Below are 22,397 nucleotides of genomic sequence, written 5' to 3' on the forward strand. Positions count from 1 at the left end.
TCCTCCTGGCATGAAATTAGCACGTGCAGAATTATCTTCAGGACACCATTTCCCTCGGATTTGGCGTGTAACGTAAGCATCTCACTGAATACACTTTTTAGTTAGAGATGATTTTAAAAAAAGATAGCAAAAGAGCATCTTTTTTATCATCGGTAGATACTATTCTGAATGTAATGATGTTTTATAATCTCTGAAATGTAGTTAGCACCTAGTGGCATTTTACTATATGACTTTATAAAATAATGTTGCTTAATGTGATGCTCAACAGTTACCCTCAGGGCATCGGTTTTACTTGCTTTCTAAGTGGAGAGGTACAGTGGCTGAAATGCAAACTGTCAGGATTTCACCCTGTGAATACAAAATTTGTGTAATGTTGTGATAGTTATTTAGTTGCAAATATGACAGGTGCTGGGTGAGAACTACAGCAAGAACTTGCTCTTGGACAGAAATATTTAACAAACATCTTGGTATTTTTGAAAGAAAGGGAACTTTTGATTTCGAAGGTAACCGATCCTAAAAAAATGAGATTTTTTTTCTCTTTTTTTAAACTGGGTGAAATGTTAATTTAGACTGAAGATATTTACTGTGAAGATTTTCTTTCCTTGCTGAGCAAGTCCAACGCCTTGCTCGTTAATTTCCCTTCCCCCACAAAACGCTTTCACATTTCTGCATTAAAACATAGCACTCTCGGGAGCTGCTCTTGCAGCGCCACGGAGATAATATTTAGGTCACTGGGTTTTAAAGCTGGTGCTCTCGGGAGCCGGGCTGCTCCCTCTGGAGTGTAGGAGCCAGCCGGAGCTTTCCCCAGTGCTGCGGAGCCTGAGTCACGGTGATGGGCGATTGCAGACAGGCGCGTCCTCTTTTGGGCTATCGCCTGCCGTGTGGGAAAGCATTTTAACTCCCCTTCGGTACTGGCTTTTTGGTCGTAATGCCCTGAAGCGAGCTAAGGGGGTGAAGGCGGTGTATTTTTGTTTATTCACAGTGTGATGCCACCGTGCTGGTAGCAGAGGCCAGTTCCAGATGACGTTGTTTTCTTTGTTGCTCTAGGGACGGGAATTGCTTGGCTTGCTTTGCCCTCTGCTGGCGGCCCTACAGCTTCAGTGCAAAGTCGCTTTGTTTAATATCTACGTATAAAATGAATATTAAAAACAACCAACCCCCAAAAGCTGAGCAGCACCACAGTAATGGTGCTTCCAGAGCTTTCCCAAGACGCGAGGAACAGTGTTCCTCAGTTGCTGCAAGAAGGAAACCAGCATTACTAATTTATGAAGAATTTTTTTCCAGTCACATTCTAGCTGTGTGAAGAGAACAGTGTGAATTGGGGTGGAAAAATCTGACTGGCGTCTGCAAAAGGCTCTGTGCTTTTCTGGAGAGCTTGGTGCACCTGCCTTAATGGAGAAGTTCATCAGCATGATGCCCAGCTGACGGCAGCTGGCTGCAGCCTTGTGTCTGGTGGAGTTTACAGGAAAACACCTCGTGCATTTTGGTTGCCTTTCAGTGAAACGCATGTGCCTTGTTAGTGAAGCCACAGACATCATAAATCACGGTGACGATGCAGAGCTGGGTTTCTTTTGCCTTTTCTCAGGGAGCCTGTTTGTGCAGAAAGCCAATACAACATGAGGAGAGGGTAGACTGAAACACTGTGCTGCCTTCCAGTATCTCCTTCGCCCTCACACCACATTCTTGCCTTGTCAGCTCCCCGACTGCTGAGGGACAGCCCAGGAAGGATGAGGCCATCCCTTCAGGGCATTTATTTCTTGCTGGAGCTGACAGTGGTTGGCTTTTTTCTGCTGTTCTTAAGGGAGAGGATAGTTTTCACATGTATGGGCATCCTGAAGTGGTTGATTATGGCGCTGTGGGAATGCCCGAGAGACAAGCTGGGGCCTGTGGCTGCAGATGGGACTTCAGTGATAGCACTTTGGCTTGCCCCACGTGCTGTGGGCCCATACCCTGAGCGCACACGGGTAGCTGTTGTTAGAGAAGCCTTGGAAGGGCTAACGTGGGTAAGGAGAAAGACTGGGCATACGCTATTGCTCAAAATAATTGTTCTACTAAACGTGGTGCACCAAAGAGACCCTGGGTGGTGATTCCCTCACTTCCACCATGACAGCCGCTAACACAGAAGAAACACTTGGTGTCCCTTGATCCATGCGCACGCTTGCCTCACCGTGGCTTTGCTTGTATCGTCCTTTCCTGATTTTGAAGTGTTACGTACTAGACCTGCCGTGAGTGTTGTGAGCGGGGCACTGATGCTGGTGGTTGCTATGGGGGCAGCTCCCTGGCCTTGACATGCGGGGGTCTACGCGAGACGGGGTTTGGTACTCCAGCGAGGTACTTGCGTACTGTCTGTTCTCTAGGCAGGCCTTGAGGATGGGATTAATGGATTTAGATTTCAACCAGGGAGGTTGAAGCTAGACGCTGCAGAAAGCAGGCTAATCATCTCGCAGGGCAAAGCTTTCCGACCCCGCTGGAATGAAGGGTCCCCCGGATCGCCGCTGCGAGGTGGCGGGGGCTGCCCGCGCCCATGGCGGGGGGCCAGAAGCGGAGATCCCTGTTCTGCGGAGGGGTGCGGGAGGGAGGAGGTGCCGCCGCCCAGCCTGGCCCGGCCTGGTCCGGTCCGCCCCGCCCGGGGATACGTGTCACCGGCCCCGGCGGGGAGCCCGCTGCCGGCGGGGCGTCCTACCCACGTGGCGGGGCTTTGCCATGGAAGGGCGTTCCTTCCCAGGCCGCCAATCGGCGCGCCGGTTGCTCTTCGCACGGGCCAATCAGCGCCCAGGGAACGCACATTTAAACCCTTTTCCCGGGAGCTGCGGCCACCTCCGTGTGACAGGGAGAGGGCAGGGTGCGGCTTCGCGCACCAATCAGGAGCGCGGGAGCGGTTACGGGCACGCGGCTCCGCCAATGGGGATGCGGAAGGGAGCGTGGCGTCTCCCTGCGGAGCGGTTGCTGTCGGAGGGGGAGCTCCTCAGGGACCGCCGGGGCGGCCCGGCCGTGGGGGGCTGCTGGGCGCTGGGCCCCGCCGCCGCGGCCATGGCGAAAGGTGCGCGGGTGGAGCGGGGCCGGGGCCGGCGGCCTGTCGTGCAGGGCGGGCGGGCGGGTGGGGTGGGCCGGGCGGCGTGGGGCATCTCCGCGGCGCGGAGGCTCCTCCCGGGAGGTGCGGGGCGCCGGGGCCGGCGGGACTCCTCCCCCGCGCGGTGTGCGCAGCTCGCCGGGAAGGGGCTGGGCCGCCACGGCTCGCCCTGCCGCATCCAGCCCTTTAAACATGGCGCAGGCCGCGGTGGCCCGGCGATGACCGCGGGCGGCCCCGCCGGACATGGCTCAGGCGCCCATCTTCCCCCCTTGCTCCTAGGGAAGAACATGCCCAAGGCCAGGGCGGGCGGCGCGGAGGAGGCGAGACCCGAGAGCGCCGAGAGGAAGGGCCCCGGCCGCCCCCGGGCCGGCGGGGTAAGCACTGCCCGGGCCTGGGCGAGCGGAGCGGGGCGGGCGGCTCCCCCGGGTCTCCTGCGCCCTCCGTCCCCCGCCGCGGTGCGAGCGAACCGGCGTGTGGGCTGTCGGGGGCGCCGCACGGCCCCGGGCGCCGGCTCGCCGGGACACCCCCGATCATTCAAAAACCGGTGAACTTTCGGGGCGATCGGGCTCTTTCTATGTTTCCCCGTGCCCCTGCCGCAGCTGCGGGCAGCCAGGCCCCGGCCTGGGCCATCCCTCCGTGCCGTCCCCCGGTCCTGTAGTTGTGTTCCAGGCGGGTGGCCGGAGGGCCATCGTCACTGCATTTAGCACACCCACCCACCCTGGGAAATAATGGTTGCTGTTGCATCAAATCCCAGAGCTCCTCAGCAGCCTTTCACGTGCTCTGCTGGGCTGAGAAATATCTCTGCTCTCCAGGGTCTCAAGCCTGGCACAGACAAAGACGTGGCAGCCGCGTCTCGGTAGCGCCAAGAGGCAGCAGGCAGGGAGCTGGGGGGTGGGGGAGGTTGGGGGGCATAGCTGTGCTGGAGAAATAGTTCGTTTCCTGTTCATGGTGTATTCAAAGCCAGCAGGCTCTGCTGGCAGGTGGACTGCCTGCAGTTCACTGCTGGCTGGCTGCGGAAATCCCCATATTTAAACTCTATTGAACCCCGAGAACTTGGCTGCTCAGGGTTTGCTGCTTGCAGTTGTTAAAATGGAGTGTTTCCATTTCATCCTTCAATCCCCCCGGTTTCTTAATAAGCAAGTCTTTCATAGCCCTTTCAGCAATATTGGGGGTCAGGGAGTGTCTTAACTTTGCTTCTCCTCAGGCTGTTCCACTGTAACCTTAACCTTTAGTAAAGTTTATAAGTGCATTAAGATTTGAGCCTTTAACTGGTCTTATATTGTGTGTGAACTATGTATGTGTTAAATTTGTTACTCGTTATGATGTTACTAATTAAAATTATCCCATGTATTCTATTGTGTGCTTTGTTTACTTTTTTTTAGTGTTTGTGTGACTATGTATACTGGAGTATTTGTTTAGTCAGCTATATTTGAGTTATATTTTTAAATAATGGGAACCTTTGTGCGCTTTTCTAAAAAAAAAAAAAAAGAAAAAGAGCATGTTTTTGTTGTTTTAACTGGCTTGCAGTGTCTGAAAATTGCTTTTATTTAAGCCAAACTATAGCCAAGAAAAATTCATTCTGGCCAAGCTGCATCTGCTTGTCCGGACACAGATTTCGTGGCTGAGATCTGTGTGTCCTATATACTCTGCCCAGTCAAACTTAGTGAGGTGGCAGGAGACCGTGAAAGCAAAGGTGACACCACTCCACTAAAGTCTGCTAAATCTGATACCGTGCACTGTTGGTGTGCTTGGAGCCTGAGCCAGTGTACAAACCCTGGCCTCTGTGGTGCTTGGCCATGCCAGAGGGTTTTACCACTTTCCTGGCTTCGCCTAAGTGCTTTGCATTGACTCTTTAATGTTTCTTTTGCCATTAACAACTTTTCTGCTTTTTGTGAAATATAATGGATAAAAAGATAGCATTGTTTATCATCCGGACTTCACTGAGAGGTGTCACTCAAGGTAAACTGTGCAAAGCTGATTCCTGCCTTCTGTGTTGCTCAGCAGAGCATATAATTAACTGCAGTAACACTTGACACCTCTTGAGAGTCTTTGGGTAAGCTCATACCTCTCTGACTAGGAGGGGTATGTTCTAAGCTTGGGCAATTTTTGCTGTGTTATTCGTATTTTTTTTTGGCTTGTATATTTTCAGGCTGCCTTCCTCCTGAGAGGCTCAGGGTTGGGGTTTTTTTTAGCAGCAGAGTTCATACTGTGAAGCACAGGGTGGAGGCTGGAGTTGCTTATGACTATGTCATCCTGCCACATTTTGTATGAAAGTCCTCTTGGACTGAGAGTTTGCATTAGTAAAGCTCTCTAAGTGCTTACCACTGTTATGTTTTCACTTGGTAGAAATAGCAACAATAGCAGTAAGGATGATGCATTAAAGCAGCGTAATTTGCGTTAGCCCCGTCAGCTCTCAGCCCTGGTCTTTGCAGCGTGTTGTGGATACCAGCTTGAGGTTCCTGACATCTCTGTGATGTACTGATTTTTGTATGGGTCTGTTTTAGGAGAATGTGTTTATTGGTCAATCCAAAATCTGCAGCTACCTGAATCCTAACAAAACTCCTGGTGCTCGCCCCCCGCTTCAAGAAGAAAACTCTGTCATGTATCACGAGGTGAAATGTCAGGGCAAAACACTAAATGAAACCTACAGGAAAGGAGATGGTAAGATTGATCTTTGGATTGCTTGCCTCATTAAATGTGCTCCCCCATCCCCAATTTGAAAACTTGAATGCACAGTCAAGAAGAACAGGCAGTGCCCCTGGCCTCTTTTGCTTTCCCTGTCCTATAAGTCTGTTGGCAATGTGGAACTCTACAAAGCTGAGGGTGTCCTTACCCTTTCCAAAACTTAGGACATAGGGTTGCCAGGTGACTTTTCCTTTGGTTTTTTGTGTGGCTATATTTGTATTGTCTCTGGGGATATAAAAAGCTAATGCTTGCGTTGTCATTATGCCCTGATCTCCCTGCAATTCTGTTGCCACTCTGCTTCTTCAGGTCAGTGTTTGGCAGGTTGTCTAGGTTTTTTTCTGGGGGGCTGTTTTATTACCTAAGGTTGGTTTATTCTATAATATGACTACTTTATGCTAATTTATATAAAGGCAATTCAAAGTCAAATTGAGTATGAAGTTAGAGGTACTGGTAGAAGAAGAAACAATTCTTAAATTTTAAGGACGAAATAAAGGCAGTGAGAAGGAGGAGCACAGACTCTGGATGCTGAGTGCCAGGCTTCCGAGATGCTCCACTGTAGTGACTAGAAATGGAATGTTCTGTAAGTTTGGGGAGGACAGGAAGCTGGCTTGTGTTTAAAGGTGGATTTTATAACCTTGGTAATTTGTCAAAACATTTTGATGCAAACATTTTTAGCAAGCAGGTATTTTAAGTCCCACTCATCATAGGGAGTGTCAGGTTGTCTGTTAATGTGGGGCCTTTAGCTCCTAATTTAGCTCCCCAGTTTTGACAAGAAAGTGAAGATGGCTTTAGCTTGTCCCACTGCGGTGGCCTTGCAGCTGTGCATCATTTCTCTAGTGAGACAGAAGCATCTGCCTCAGCAGATGGGACTGTTAAACCTGGTGATTTGCTTTAAATAAAAATTTTATTGAGCTTTAAACTATGCTCACCTAGCTCTAAATCAGTTGACTGAAAAGGATGATGTGGTTGTATCGAGGTAGGATGCATGCAGCCAAGGAAATGCTGGTTGTGTGAGGGATCAACTTCTTGTAAGTGCCTGGTCTTTAGCTCCTGTGGTTTTTTGTCTCTGTTGGCCAGTTGGTACCAGCATCTACTGCAACTGATTACAGTAGTGCAGGATCCAGAGAGCCTTCCTCTTCCTCTTCAGTGCAGGATGTTGATTAGCTTATGGCAACTTGATAATTTAGTATGCCAGATGCACAGAGTGGCAAGCTGTGCGGTTGTCTCAGACACGGTGCTGAAGGTGCAGTGCTGCATGCTCAGGTGTGGAAAACTCCCAGCTGCAAACCTAATGTGCCAAAGTACTTGTGCTCTGTTTTCGCTTTCCCTTGCGCTGCTCACACCTCCCTCTGCACCATGCGTACCGTAGCAATGACTAGTCAAAAGCTGAGTAACAGCCTATCTGAGTTCTAGCAGAAAGAGATTTTATCATTCCCTTCCTCTTTCTCCTGTTTGACAGAACTAGAAACTTGGACTAGAAACCATTGGAATTCACTTAAAGCACTCTGGTATAGTTGATCCTAAGTTCAGAGCCTTACTTTATTTTCCTGTCACCAGAAAAAAAGAATGGTGGCAGTATAGTTGAAGGTGCTATGAAACCAGAAGACCAGAAAGATAAAGAAGGTGGGTGCAATACCTCAGTGCCCTCCTCTGATCAAAACCAAGAAACTGTAGAAACTTCGAAGACACCCCTGCCCTCGGATGTTGCTGATGAGGCCAATGCAAAGCCAGCTCAGAAAAAGATGGTTAAAGCAAAACGTGGACCACGGAGAAAGTAAGTAACTTCTGGAATTGTGAAAGCTTTACTGCTCTGTGTCCTTTTGCACTAGGAGGCATTGAGCTGCTTTTTTCCTTCAGGAACCACAGTCGGACCTGTAACTAATGTTACTCTTTGTTTTGTTGCCTTTTTTAAGCAAATGGTTTATGTGTGTTTTACCTCAAGTGAAATAATTGCTGATCACCTGTAGAAAAAGAAATCAATGAGCCATTAAGACCTACTTTTCTGTAGACAAATAGGAATTCATCTTGTCAGAACAGAACAGTTGAAGGCTTCCTGGCTGTGCTGATACTCTTTTTCATGATATTGGGGTAATGTGACCTAACATTAATGAATTCCTTGCCAAGCAGTTTTCATGACCTAAATTTTAGAGCACCTTTTGGTAAGGCACAGAAGGGTTTTCAGACCTGTAATATGACCTTCAGTGGTTTCCAATGGCTTCTCATTCTTATTGTTAAAGCATTAGTACTAGGGTCATGGAAATAGCGTGGGGGGGAAAAGGGGGTGTAGCTTTTGGCTCAAAGGGAAGGGTGCTGAAGAAGTGATTGATATGAATCAGTGTTTCTTATCAACATACCAAGCTGAAGATAAAAATTTCTTACAGACACCTCTGTCCTAGAGGTGTAACTTCACGAATAGTCTGAAATATGGGTGTTCTCTATTTCTCTTATCCCTTAGAACGCAAGGAAGAACACCAAATCGAAAAGTGACAGATTATTACCCAGTTAGAAGAAGTTCCAGGAAGAGCAAATCTGAGTTGGAGGTAGTGCATCTCATTAAAATAACATAACTTAAATGTTGCTGGTTAATTGAACACTGGGTGTGTAACTATCTGTAAATGGTTTCCACTGGGGAAATACAAGTAGTATTGTGCACTGGAATTATTGTTAAGAACATGCTTAAAATTTGGAAATGCTGATCCAGTCCTTCCAGGACAGAATCTAGCTGCTTATATATTGAGGGAGGGGGCCAAATCTGTCTCTTTGCCATTCAGATGCTAGAAATATAGGATGGTTTGGAAAAATGAGTGTCACTGGCTAATAATTTCCTTTCAGCTATAGAATAAGCTACAAAAGCTATCAACAATATTGTGGTTTTGTTTGTTCCTGTTTATTCTGCAGACTGAGGAGAGGAGGAAAATAGATGAGCTGATTACTAGTGGGAAAGAAGAAGGAATGAAGGTAACTGCAGTGCCAACCCATGTAGCCATGTACTGTTTATACAGCATCTTGCTGTTAATTTTTTTATATACTGTTTAAGTGGAAAGTAGCATAACTCGGTCTCCGAACTGCTGCGGTTCCTTGGCAGTAAGATGTAAGTGCAGGGAAACTGGAGCACACTGCCTTTCCTTTTGGATGGGCAATATTTGGCTCTGAAGAATATGTATGTGCAGCCTCAGTCATAAATACAGAGGGGGCTTTATAAGCTTTACTGAAAATGCACTTGCTCCTTTCAGTATCTCATTTCTGACTTAGCTTCCAGAAATGGCATTAGGTACAGCATCTTAATTGTCATATGTTTAAAAGGTAACACCCATATATACTGTCTGTATGGTAACAAATTCTCTTACCCTGTTTACAGCCAGTCTCTGGGGGTCTTCGCTATGGCTCTTGGAATAATGGGCTGTACTGGTTTTCCTCCTGTTGCTAGCAAATGCTAGTTATTGGGACTAAGTACTTACTGTTTAGGTTACTCTGATCACCCATTTTTTTTTAGAACTGAAAGCAGAAATGGCTGCTGGAAGTGCAGAAGAGCTGTGGTTCTTGACAAGCCACAGCCTCCAGTTAACACTGTCACACCTACAACAGAGATAGGAGAACTTTCTTGGTGTTGTCCAATTTAGAGGGGGAGGCAGGAATAGTAAAGTATACTGGTGGGTGATAAATGTAATTTCTGTGATCGATCTTTCTGTTCAGCTAACTTTTTAACCTGTGCATGCTGATGGTGCACTTGAAATGGAAAAGCTTACTGCCTCAGCTAATAGGTAGTTTAAAAGAGAAAACAGGTAATTCTTCTGTGTGTGTGGTTTAAAGTAACCCTTAGTTCTTTGCTTAGAAGACACTGTATCAAAATACCTGGTAACTCAGGTGTCCCAAACTCAGTCCTATATTTTTCCCCTCAGTGCTGTGTGTAGTGCTTCTACAGCTTTGCCTGCAATACACACAAATACCCTGCTGTAGGATTTTTAATGACAAATCATTCATTTCCTAGTAGACAGCATATTTAGTCATGTAAATACTTTCTAATTTCCCAGCTGATTTTTTTTTTCTTTTCAACTCAACAGATTGATTACATTGATGGCAAAGGAAGAGGAGTAATCGCTACTAAACATTTTAGTCGAGGAGAATTTGTAGTTGAATATCATGGAGATCTCATAGAGATCACTGATGCTAAAAAGCGAGAAGCTGTGTATGCTCAAGATCCATCCACAGGCTGCTATATGTACTATTTTCAGTACCTCAGCAAAACGTACTGGTAAGCTTCACTGTGATAGCTGAGTGATAGAGGCTTGAAATGCTGTTAAGTCTTTTCTTGTTTTCATGCAAAATTTTTTTAAATGGAAACTGTGAAGTAGGAAATCTTTTTGGAGCACTGCTTCATGGCCCAAGAGCCTCCTGTACCTCTGGGCAGAAAGGAATGGTAAGTGACTTAAAGCCCTATTCCCTGAAGTACAACGCAAGCTACATGGAGGGTTGTATCTGCTGGGATGAGGCTTGTAGTTGTGCTGTGGACTTCTGCCTAAATTTATTCTTTTGTAAAATTAACTATTGTTCCTGAGTTGCAAGGGTTTTGTTTGGAAAGCAGTGTGGATAAATTCTGGAAGAGAAACATTTCCTTCAACTGTCTTTGACTGGTTCTCCTTTCTCTAGTACTTGACACATACCCCGCATGCATGCTTTGTCACTGTTTGCTGTTTTGTTTGCCCCAGACTCCAGTTCTCTCAGACGACATTCTTTCCTCCTTGGCTGCTACTGCTGGATAATGGAGTGTGTGTCACCCAGTGTATTAATTACCTTGAAGCACCCTGTATTCTAAGTGACTTGCAATCTAGATGCTGTGATGATAGCTGTCATCATAATTCTTTGTGCAATGAGGGGCACTAGAGCTTTAGTATCCAGGTCTCTGGAAGTTGGGCATGTAGTACCTGGGCATTCTCTGCCTTCCATGTGAGCAGAGACTCTGGCTGGCTTACTTGGTAGATACTACTTAGCTTGGACACAGCTTTCTTGAGGGGAGGGCATTTAAGGTATCAAGCATTTCTGGTGGCATTCTGCGCCTGGATTCTGCTGTTTCTCATAAACAGTTGAGAGCTGCTTGGGAACGGGCAGCTCAAAAACATAGTCCAAAGGTTTCCATTTTCTGGGGTTTCTGCTAACTTAAAAATCTCCTAGAATTGTTTTAGTTTCCCTGCATTGCTATATCATGTACTGTCTCTTTAATCATACAAATATCTTGTAATGTTCTGATTTTCCTTTGCTTTTCAAGCCTTGTGTGGATTCCTCATTCTTTATCTGATTTGCCCTTTGGTTTTTGTCCACAAGCATGACTGTGTGATATGCAGCAAGCCTGCATTCTGTGCTTGTTCTTTCAGTGTTGATGCTACAAAAGAAACTAATCGTCTGGGAAGACTGATTAATCACAGCAAATGCGGCAATTGTCAAACAAAGCTTCATGACATTGATGGTGTGCCTCATCTCATACTGATAGCTTCCAGAGACATCAAAGCAGGTGAAGAACTGTTGTACGACTATGGAGACAGAAGCAAAGCTTCCATTGAAGCTCACCCATGGCTAAAACACTAATTCATCTTCTTTCTTTGGTGGTTTTTTTTGTTTTTCTTTTTTTTTTTTTTTTTTTTTTTGACCGAGTGCTCTGCAAGGAGTCAGTGGATTTCCCCCCCCCCACTGTCCTCACTTCCATCAGCTTTCTTAGTGGACTGCTTATGGTGTTCTGAGCTTCTTAAAAACTACCTTTTTGCTTTGCAGTATTGAAATACCTATTACAGTTTTCCGGGCAGGCTTGAATAACTGATCTTAGATTGCCAAAACTTTTATATCATAAAAGGAAACCCTCCCTAAAATTTGAATGGTTCTGTATAGTGAACAGTGCCACTTGAGCATGCAGTCAAAGACTGGCAGAGAAACGTAATCACTTGGGTAGTGCTTCTGCTTTTGCAATGAAATCTCACGCTCCACTTTTTGGGGTGATGAACTTGGCATTAGCTTTATGACAGCAGATGTACTTCTGTACTCTGACTTGGGCATCCAATGGCTTGACTGCTTGTCAGACTGCTTTCTACAACCCAGTGCTGATGGGCTTCTCTGAGATGGATGCTACTATCATTCTCAAATAATTTGTGGTAGGGATCCAGTTTTTTTCCAGTGTTGTTATCTCATGTTGGCAATGAACTTTAAATGTACTGGTGCTGAGGGAAATAGATGGTCACATTGGCTGCTTTCTTCAAAGAAATGACTCCAAGCCCAGTGAGGATGGATTTTGATAGACTGGGTTGATACTGATTAGAAATGTGAAGATAGAACTTCACAGTGAGAATCAATGTTTGACATTATTTCCTAGAATTTAAGAAGGTACCTTTTTATAGTTGATGGCTGATTCTTGGAGGTCTCCCAGAGGATTTTTAAGAAGTAAAAAGAAAAGCGCTCTCCAAAAAATTTTTTATTACCTTCCTATGCTAATTAGCCACATCAGAAGCTATTTATTTACTGTGAATGCTTGAAGTAGAGCATAGCGATTCCAAAAATAGGAGTAATCTTCATATGCAGCTTCAAACTGTAATGATGGAGTTCATGCAATGAAGAAAGTAGATTCCTTATTGCCTGGTCCTGTAGGTCTGTCCAGCACGGTCTGGTCCCACTGTCTGAAATGGGAGTTGAGTGCTTAGCATCTTGTGGATGTGGATGTTACTGTTGGGGAACCAAAATCTGTGATATAGGCGGGCAATACAATGCAGGTCCTTTATGTTAAAGATGAATTCTTACCAGTTGGAATTTTTGCCAAGGCAGGCTTGGCATGTGTGTAGATGAAAATGGCTGTGAGCCATCAGCCACACTTGCTGCTGGAAGATGTCAGCAAGGGATCTGTGGCTCTGTTAATGTCTTCTATTCCTCATGTCTTGAAGGCTGCTGCTGTTTCAGCTAATGCCATCTAGGACAATCTTATATGCTTGCCTATGTGATAGGTCAGATAGCAACAACATCCTGGTTGTGCGTTCCAGCAGCAAGAGAGGTGGCTTAGTGATGTATTTTTTAAATTAAAAACTTGAAGACAATGTCTCTGTAAAATAAAGAATATATTTATTATTGATGAAGTGGCTGCTATAGTACCTGTCTCCATTGCAGATCATTAGCATTTTGAAAGAAAGCTGTGAAAATCATTAGCCATCAAATGCTTTATATTATTTACCACTTAACACAAGGCAAGCTCATCAGAGAAAGCCTGTGTATTTTCATCATTTCTGAAGAATTAACTGGAGACCTGTTACCTTACATGTACTGAGTTACAGGTAAGCTTTGTTGGCCGACTTATTTGAGTTGGCATTGATTATTTTTTTTCCTCCGGTCTCAGTAACAGAGACTACAGCAGTGTGTACAGTGTCCTGTTTTAATAGAGCACTTCCCTTAAGTCAAAGTTGGAATAAAATGTTTCCCTTGTGTGTTTTTTTTAATTTAAACAGTTGCCTGTTCTCTATCAGGTTAAACAGCTTAAAACCTCTGTTCTTCAGCATCACTTTTGTAAACAACAAAGTGGGAAGATCTCTCCCTATTTTGCATAGAAAGAAAATTGTCTTCTCTGAAATGCTTAACTGGTAATCAAGTAGCACTGCATCGGAAGACGGTAATAAAGCTGATGTTGCACTGTGTATGTATCCCTTACTTTTCTAGGAACTGATGTATATCAAAATACTTTTCACATACATAAACATGCCATTTGGATTTTTATCTCTGTGCCTTATAGGAAGGTTTCCTTTTCTAACAAGGTGTAAAGCACTTGGCAGGGAAAGATGCCTGGCTGGCTTGGCTTTGCCAGAGGCAGTGCGGTGGCTCTAACAGGACTGTAGCCTCTTCTGCACAGCTGTAGCCAAGGAATTTGCTCCCTTTTTGATAAAGAAGCTGTGCAGCTCACTTGGCACCAAAGTGGATGTAACTGTGATGGTTCCAGAAAAAAACTAGCCCAGAAAGGTTGAAGTGCTCTCCTGTCTGACTAGTGAACTCCCACCTTTTTTTTCTTTTAAAATCACATTTTAAATGATAAACTGAAAAGCATAATTGTAGCTTTCATTATTGTCTCCTTCACTAACCGCCAGGAGTGGCCTAGGGCTATGTTAGTCTTCTGTGTTTCTGTGGCAGGTTACTTTTGCGCAGCGCTGTGTAATCTGTGGAATTTTATTACCTGAAGTTGTTTTAATTAAGACTTAATACAGGGATTAGTGTGTTTTGGGGCATAATCCCCCGTCCTTGGTTTTTAAAGAGATTGGAAAATACATCTATGGACAAAATACAGAAGGGGATGGAGTTCAGAGCACATGTAAACAGCTCTTACACCTCCCAGCTGAATCCTGGCTGTTGCTGATGTGTGATTGTGTCTTGTGGGGTTTTTGTTGTTGTTTTTTGGTTTGTTTGGTTTTTTTTTTAACCTCCTCTAAGCACAAAGCCTCTGCTAAGGAAGTGCGATAACTTCCTTCCCAGCTGCCATGCTCTAGAAAATACATTACAGGGACATGGCCAAAGCTTAGTAATATTTTGAAGATGGCAAAATGACTTTAGCATTTCAGTGTCCTGGGTAAACAAACTTGCTCAGGTCAGACATCCTTGACATTGCCTTGCTAATGTGTACAGTTGCTAACAAAGTCTCTCTGAAAGGAGACTGCAGTTGTGCCTTCTGCTGAGCCACATTCACATTGTGCATCTGCGCAGATGCGTGAAGTGTCCTATATTTTTCATGCTGCTAGTGTATGAGGGAATCAAAAGATTTCAGAGCCTGCTTTCGCTTCTGAAGTGAGTAAGATCATAGTTTGATTCCTGTCACTGCTCCTTTTATGTCTGTTCAGACCTTTCTGCTTTAGAAATTTTACATTTCTAAATGTGGAACCTAATTGGTATCTTTCAAGCTCTTTTCCCCCTACTCCTCTGTTTGTCCTGTATGCTTCCACTAATGATAAATCTCATTACTGGGCTGATACACAGCTTGTGACAGTTGATTGAAAGAACAGAGCTTATGAAAAATACAGCTGTCTTCCACAGGAGCCCTTTTGCTGTCAGAAATGAAATGTTTGGTGCATCTGCCCCAGTTTGAGCATGCCTGCACCTCTGAAAAGATACCAGTCCTTCATGTGGGCAGAGCACAATGCAGCAGCTTTTCTTCCCTTGCTGTGCTCTTCTCCACTGCCTTTCATCTTAACTGCAAACAGCCACCCCTGTGCGTGCAGGGGTTCTGCTGCCCACTGGCCAACTACACCTTCATTGGGTGGGGTGGAGTGTGACAGGCCTCTGCAGCCTGTGTATTGCCCATCTAATCCAGAGAAAGACACAGAACAAACAGCAATGCTGGGTTTTAATTTAGGCAGTTCTCTAATGACTTTCAGTGTAAGAGCAGCGGGGACTGCAACTTGGATGGGTTCTCAATCCCTGGCACTCCTTTGTGAATGCACATGTGGATGGAGTGTATCTCTTGGAAGTATCTTCATCCTGCAAAATCATTTGGGCTGAGCATTTTCATAGGTGGAAAGGATGGATAAGTGGCAGTACAGATCATCACAGGCTCTTAGTAAGAATAAAAACCACCTTTGTATAAACATTTATTTTCTACATGTGGGTAATGTCTGGCAGGAATCTTCAGAAAGACACTTTTTGTAAGTCTTAAACGGTTTCGAAGTAGCCAAAGTAAAATCTATTCTGAAAGAATATTATACAACAATTTTTAAGAGATTGCTTATTCTCTACAGTAGGATTGATGCTTTTTCTTCCAATCATTGACTCCCCTAACACCTTAGACGGTCTCATCAGTGCCATTTCTGAACAGGAGTGGTGAAGCTCTTGAGGATGCTCATTTTCCATGTTTAAAAGAGAACCTAAAAAAAAAAACAAAAAACAAAAAACAAACAAAAACCAACCAAAACCAAAAAGAAAACCACATACAACTGGAAAAGAAGGAACATGTGGCGAGACAGCTGTGTCAATGTGTTCTGCTATTTTAGGGAGCTTCAGGGATGCAGCCTGAGCTTGTGGGTACTGCGTACAATGTGAACAAACCTCCAGGGACGGCTGGCATGTTCCCACAGCAAAGCCTTAATGTGCTAGCAGGGGAGGTGAGTATTGTGCAGTTGTGCTCTGAAATGCTTTTTTTTTTAAAAAAAAAAACAACCACCCAACACAAAACACGAAAACCCAAACCAAACAACAACAAAAAAAAAACCCAGAAAAACTGCCCTGCTTGCCTGGGTGGAGGTTGCCTTCCTGTGGAGTGCTTTTGCCACTGGAAAGGATTTCTCTTTTGAGTTTTAATTTTACAGGGAGAGGAAGAGAAAACAATATCCAGCCAACTAGGCTAAAGTTCAGAATTCATCCCTGGATCTACCAAGTATGCAGCGTGACATATTCTCCCATATTCTGTCAAAAAAAGATGCAGAGAAACTTACAGCCATTTGATGATTGTCTTCTCTTCGCTGTCCTTGCTGGTGCCAGGGCTGCTGCCACTGGTGGCTTTCTCCAGTTCTTCAGTTTGGTCCTTTCTCTGTGAGATGATCCCACTGGGAAAAGAAGTGGTTTGGTTTACTTTTTGTGGCTTTGTGCATGGCATGGTGTTGTGCATGTTAAACTCTGCACTGGGCAGCCTAGGACACGGGCAAATGGGTGTTCACAGGACAGGGGTGGCAGCCTAGATTCCTTGTAATGAATTGCTCTTATTTTCCTTAAATACTGCGATGTAATTTTGCTTAGGCTATGCTTTAATGAGAACACTAAAAAAGTCATGAGCATGCTTCTCCGCAGAGGAGGAACGGCGAATCGTAAACAGGAGTGAAAAGGTTGTGTAATTACACATTTGTGCAAAAGTCCAAAGACAACAGGGTGCAGACACAAATGGTGAATTTCTGTGTGGGTGGATCTGTGTTCAGCACAGCCACAAAGGCTCCCACCATGCAGCTGGGGACAGATGGGAGATTCCCAGCTTCCCTGCAAAGCAGGTGGCTGTTGTCTTTCCATCCTATAGAGGAGAAAAGAAAGGCTTTTTGCCTGAGCTGCAGGTTTTGTCATCCTACTTTGATGCTGCTACACCCTACAAGGTAAAGTAACTGCTTACTTTAGGCAAAAGCTTCAGGCATACCAAATGATATTTCTCCTGCTTGGAATGGGGTTAGATTTTACCAGCTTGCATGCAATACAATGTTTTCATAGCATGCCAATTTACAGTTCTGAGCTGACCTCATTTATCTCGAGAGCTGAGTGGGTCAAAGCTTGTGACTGCAGTAGTTGGAGGCTGAAAGTAGCTAAGCAACACTTGTCTGGACGTTGGAAATAAAAATACAGGAGAGTATTGAGAAAATGGTGGGATGTCAGGCATAGTATAATTCTGAGGCAGATTCTCCTCTTAGAAAATGGGAGTATGAGCTGTTAGGTGACACTGCAGAGCTCAAATATCTGCACGATAGCTTCTACTTGGGAAATCATCATTAAAAATGCAATCCTCAAACATCACAGGTCATTATAAGCCACTCTCTGTGAGGATGTCAGTTACCTTGTGCTATATAGAGCTTATTTCCAGTATACACAAGACATTTTAGAACATATATTTATTCTCTTCCACTGCACAACTACTCTTTATAGCTGTACAATTGTAAATAGGATTTTATGTCAGCATTTAAAGGGAAGATGGGTTTTGGCTTTAAGTCATGAGAGGAGATAACTGCACAGAATTACTTGAACTGAAAAGCAGCCTTGACACGCTGTTTGGGTGCACAGCACTGTGACTTAAATCACTCAAAACCTGAAAACATTCATGCTGTTAATTTTTAACTTGGCCTGTAATAAGCTGTGTAACACAGCTGGGAAATCAAAGCAAGAAGCCATTCCAATGGCTGCACAGCAAAGGCAGGGAGCTGAGCTGGGGAAGTGGTGCCCCGCTGTGCTGTGAGAAGTGCTGTTGAGCAGTTTGTAAACTGACTTCTTGGATTTAATTTTAACTACTTGGCTCAACCTGCCCGTTATAGACAAGGCAAAGGGTGGGCTTACTGTATCCAAGAGGTTGTTGCAGAGATATCTCAACTGAAATCTTACTCAGACATTTTGTGTGTGGTTTCTTGCCCCAGAGTTTATAATACAACCTAAGATGAGGGGCAGTTTGGGGGAGAGCAGCCTTGCAGGTGAACTAATTTGTAGCACCGAGAGCAAGGAAGGCCCTTCTGCATCCTACCCTTTGGCTCACACCGATTCTCAGGGGCTGGTCCCCTCTAGAAAGACCAAAATCATTTTCTGAAAGTACTTGCTCTGTACATTTCAAGTGCCTTACATGACGCTTTGCCGGCAACGTTAAAACAAACAAACAAACAAAAAACCCCACATCTTATCCTGAATGAGGATGAAAGGGCTTAATATTCTGTTTTCTAGATCAATGCCATACCGGCTGTGGGAGCAAAGGAACAGCAGATAAAGCTAGTGTCCCCTGACAGCAAGCTGGAGGAGGAAGGAAATTTTGACTAAAGCTGAGGTGGAAATCCCCGTGCTCCTTGGTACGTAGCGTGGCTTCAGATCAGTATGTGTGCAGCTGCTGGGAGTGCACAGATGAGCTTGCGTGCACAAGAACCCAGCTTGTATGTGGGGTGGGAGTAACTGTACCTAGGCTTACAGCAGTACGGTTAGGGAAACAGGCTGCAAACTGTGCAAAATAAGAGGGAGTTTAGTTTTAAAATGATGTTTTGTAGAGACTTCATCGTTCCCCTGTTTTTCTTTGCTCATTCGGAGACTCTTGGGAGCACAGATGTCTCTTACACATCTGGACAGTGCCTAGCCCAGCCTGAGTCCTCAAACCTACAATACTCTGATCTGATAAGCTCCCCAGACAAGAACTAATTGTTATTAGCTCTTTGCTGACTTTGTGGTATACCTCTTATAGCACTGTAGCTCCTCTTGCACCACAAAAAGCTGAGCTTTCAGCTGGTTACGCTCTTGCAGTACATCTTGCAGCTCCTGTAACGTGAACCGGGGGCGATTTGGGTCTGTGAGGTCTATTACCATTTTATCTGGTCCAAGGCTGAGCTGTAAAATAAACGGTGGTGGTTACAATCTTGTAACCTGTTGAGAACAGAGCACTCAGAGTAAAAAACCTCCAAATTTTAAAAAGATATGGTAATTCTTAGGAGTGGTGTGAATTCACCAAAATCCTGATTTTTTTTCAAGCGGTTACAGTTTTTTCATATTATTTTTGTATTGCCCTGGTGACCGCATCTCCTAGGCAAGTACAGGGCCCAACTGTGACCACAGCTAAGTGCAAAGTCTCTGTCCCAAAGGGTTTGCGATCTACTTTGCCAAGAAGCTGCTTTTATCTGCTTTTCTGATGATGACGGAGGTTGGGCTAACCTCACGCCAGAACTCTGGGGCAGAGAGAGATGAGAACCAAATTCTCCCTTCCTATTTCAGCTAGACTTTTGTGGTGAGGGCTTTTTGGGTCACAGACGTGGGTGGCCCTCGCACAGAGTAACAAGCCTTGGCGTGCCGTGCAGGAGCTGAACCACGGTGGGTTTGTGCGCTGTGGGGACGCACCTGTGTGCGTGTCAGCTCCCTCGCTGGCACAGCGCTGAGCTAAAAGTTTGGTCGGGGGGTGCAGGGCCCATGGGGCCCCAACGCCCTGAACATCCCCGCTCTGGAAGTGGCCTCATGGCCTTCAATAAGTCGAGGCGCGACCCTTCCAGCCCTGTTCCGCTGGGACAGGAGGGGTGGGCCGCGGCGGCCAGGGTCCCCGCTGGGACAGGCGGGGTGGGCCGTGGTGGCCAGGGTCCCCTCCAACCCAGCCGGCGGTGGGGTGGGCTCCGCGCCCCACGCCGGGCCCTGCGCTGGGGAAGGGCCCCCCGGCAGCCCCCGCACCCACCTGCTGGGCGCCGGCCGGCGCCCCCCGGCCCCGCAGCTCGGCCAGCTCCCGCCGCAGACTGTCCCGCTCCAGCCGCAGCTGCTCCGCGGCGAGGCCGCTCTCGGTCACCAGCGCCTCCAGCATCTCCAGCACCCTGACGATCCGGAACTGCAGCCGGGCCAGCGCGGCGGGCCCCAGCGGCCCCGCGCTCAGCTGCAGCAGGTCGCGGCCCACCACGGAGGAGATGTCATAGACATCCCCGGCCGTCAGCTGGAACGGGCTCTTCTCCAGAGCCCGCTCCGGGCCGCCTTCCTCCTCCTCCTCCTCCTCCTCCTCCCCCTCCCCCTGGCCCCGCTGCATGCCCGCCGCTCGCTCCCCCTCTTCCTGCCCCGGGCCGGGCGGCACGGCGATCCCCCCCCGGCCGTTGCCATGGGGGCGGCCGCGGCCCGGCGCCGCTTTCCGCCCGGCCCCTGCCCCCGAGGAGGCGCCGCCCGCCGCCGGGGCTGGGCTGGGCTGGGCCGGGCCGGGCCGGGCTGGAGGTGGCTGGAGGTGGCTGCCGGCGCCTGCCGCCGAGCCCTCGTCTTGCCCCGGGCTGGGCAGCCGGCCCCGGGCTGGGCGGGAGGGCGGTGCACCGGCTGCTCCCCAGCGCCGCGTTCGCCGGGCGCCGTGGTGGCGGTGGGGCGCGGGGGAAGGGGTTAAAATAAACGCGGCCGGGCCCGGCCCACTGCGCTGCCGCGGCCTGGCGCTGCCGACGGGAAGGGCCGCCATCGCGCCGTGCCGGCCGGGCTGAGGTGAGCGGCGTGGCGGGCGCGGAGAGGCGGCGGGGTGCCGGCGGCCGCGGGGCCCCCTCGAGCTGGACGGGGCCGCGGGGCTCCCTCAGGCCCGGGGAGGGGACAGGCCTCCGGGGCTCTCTCGGCCGGGGCTGGGCCGCGGGGCTCCCTCGGGCGGGCCGGGGCCGGGGCAGGGCCGCGGGGATCCGTGAGGTGGGCCGGGGCCGAGGCCAGGCCTCGGGGCTCCCTCGGGCGGGGGCGGATCGGGGCTCCCCGGCAGGGCCCTGTCCCGGGAGGGGAACCCAACAGCGATGTTGCCGGTTTATTTCAGTCTGTGACACTTTTTGGATACAAACCAGTATACAGCCGTGCTGGAAGTGCTTCTTGCGCTACTGGTTGACGTTCCTAGAACACCCATGAGTGTATGCGGTGCCTGTTTTTTTTTCCTGCTAGACAATGACTGACTGGGCCCCCATAGCAAAGGAGTATGATCCCCTCAAGGCTGGGAGCATTGATGGCACAGATGAAGAGCCCCACGACCGTGCCATATGGAGGGCTATGTTGGCACGCTATGTACCCAACAAGGGAGTTACAGGAGATCCTCACCTCACTCTGTTTGTGGCAAGGCTCAATCTTCAGACCACAGAAGAGAAGTTAAAGGAGGTCTTTTCCCGATACGGAGACATCAGAAAGATCCGTCTGGTTCGAGACCTGGTCACGGGATTTTCCAAGGGTTATGCATTTATTGAGTACAAAGAGGAGCGTGCTCTTTTGAAGGCCCACAGAGACGCCAACAGGCTGGTCATTGATCAACACGAGATCTTTGTAGACTTTGAACTGGAAAGAACTCTCAAAGGATGGATTCCTCGGAGGCTTGGAGGTGGTTTTGGAGGCAAAAAAGAATCTGGGCAGCTACGGTTTGGAGGACGGGACAGACCTTTCCGAAAGCCCATCAATTTGCCAAACATGAAAAATGATTTCTATGGAGAAGGATCAGCAGAGAGAAGAAGCTGGTCTCGGGAGGGAACAAGGGACTGGAGAACAAGGGACCGAGACCATGAAAGGAGCAGAGACAAGCGATGGCCAGAAAGGGAGCGGTTGTGGACTTGGGGTGAAAGTGAGAGGGACTCCAAAGAGGAGAGGAGCAGAGGGAGGGAGAGGAAAAACAGAGACAGGAAGGACAGGGATAGAGACCGGAGCAGGGAAAGAGACACCAGAAAACCAAGAGATGATGATAAGCATCGATAGGTGACAGTGCCTTGTCGATGGGGGTGTGTTACCTATTCTTACATCTACAATGTTTTGGTTGTAGATGCTGCCTTCAGCTTGGGGCTGTAAGTGGCATTCCCAGAACAAGCTGTGTTGTTCCTGCCTTGTGCCTCTGACTTGCCTGCTAGAAGCTTGCTGTAGTTCGGTCGCTAATGCAGCTAAGATAATGTGCTGAATTGTTCCTCAGAGAAAATAAACTTTTGTATTAATATTTTTGAACTGGTGAATGCTCTAAGAAATGTACCATGTGCACAGGCATCCCACTGAAATTGAGTATTCACCTTGTTTGATACCCATCCAGCTGCCTGGATTAGGGTTCATGAGACAGCTCCATATTTAGTTATGTGCCAGATGTCCATACTCATTTAATGAGATAGATACTTTTTATGAAATAGTCACTCGTTGAAGAAATAGTAATGGAATAGCAACAAAGCTGCTGAAAAATGTGCCCCAAAACAGAAGCTGGTGGGAAGTGACTTTATTTTCTTGAAGACGCTGGGACAGGTGAGACCTTTAGTAGTACTGTGTCCTTAAGTAGTTCTGTGAGGTGAGCGAGCAGCACGGAACAAGAAACCTGTTTTTATGTCATGGGAGGGTGTAATTCCTTTGTGTTAGAGGAATGTGTGCTGCAGTAAGCAGGTCAGAAAACGCCTGATGTTCTGATAATCCATGGGCAGTGTCATGGTTAAATGTGGTGGCAGTTGTGCCCGCTCTGCCCTCTCCTCCTTTCTGCCATCGAAGTCCTGCC

General features: G+C 47.4%; 3 protein-coding genes across 3 annotated transcripts; 2 read left to right on the plus strand and 1 right to left on the minus strand.

Moving 5' to 3' along the window:
* KMT5A (lysine methyltransferase 5A) lies at nucleotides 1-13,413 on the plus strand. Its single transcript, XM_080370250.1, has 8 exons — nucleotides 1-3,040; nucleotides 3,350-3,444; nucleotides 5,575-5,731; nucleotides 7,313-7,529; nucleotides 8,211-8,295; nucleotides 8,654-8,713; nucleotides 9,817-10,007; nucleotides 11,125-13,413. The coding sequence occupies exons 1-8, from the start codon at nucleotides 2,473-2,475 to the stop codon at nucleotides 11,333-11,335; spliced, it is 1,584 nt and encodes a 527-aa protein (XP_080226376.1). The 5' UTR covers nucleotides 1-2,472; the 3' UTR covers nucleotides 11,336-13,413.
* Nucleotides 13,414-15,452: 2,039 nt separating this feature from the next.
* RILPL2 (Rab interacting lysosomal protein like 2) lies at nucleotides 15,453-20,400 on the minus strand. Its single transcript, XM_080370506.1, has 4 exons — nucleotides 19,632-20,400; nucleotides 18,651-18,802; nucleotides 16,189-16,299; nucleotides 15,453-15,621 (listed from the first exon to the last, which is right to left on the minus strand). The coding sequence occupies exons 1-4, from the start codon at nucleotides 20,376-20,378 to the stop codon at nucleotides 15,597-15,599; spliced, it is 1,035 nt and encodes a 344-aa protein (XP_080226632.1). The 5' UTR covers nucleotides 20,379-20,400; the 3' UTR covers nucleotides 15,453-15,596.
* SNRNP35 (small nuclear ribonucleoprotein U11/U12 subunit 35) lies at nucleotides 20,262-21,860 on the plus strand. The gene is made up of 2 exons (XM_080370712.1): nucleotides 20,262-20,401; nucleotides 20,834-21,860. Exon 2 carries the CDS (start codon nucleotides 20,837-20,839, stop codon nucleotides 21,626-21,628), a length of 792 nt encoding a protein of 263 aa, XP_080226838.1. The 5' UTR covers nucleotides 20,262-20,401; nucleotides 20,834-20,836; the 3' UTR covers nucleotides 21,629-21,860.
* Nucleotides 21,861-22,397: the final 537 nt, after the last annotated feature.

This window comes from Falco punctatus (genome assembly GCF_963210335.1).
Source record: "Falco punctatus genome assembly, chromosome: 1".
NCBI classification, from domain to species: Eukaryota; Metazoa; Chordata; class Aves; order Falconiformes; family Falconidae; genus Falco; species Falco punctatus.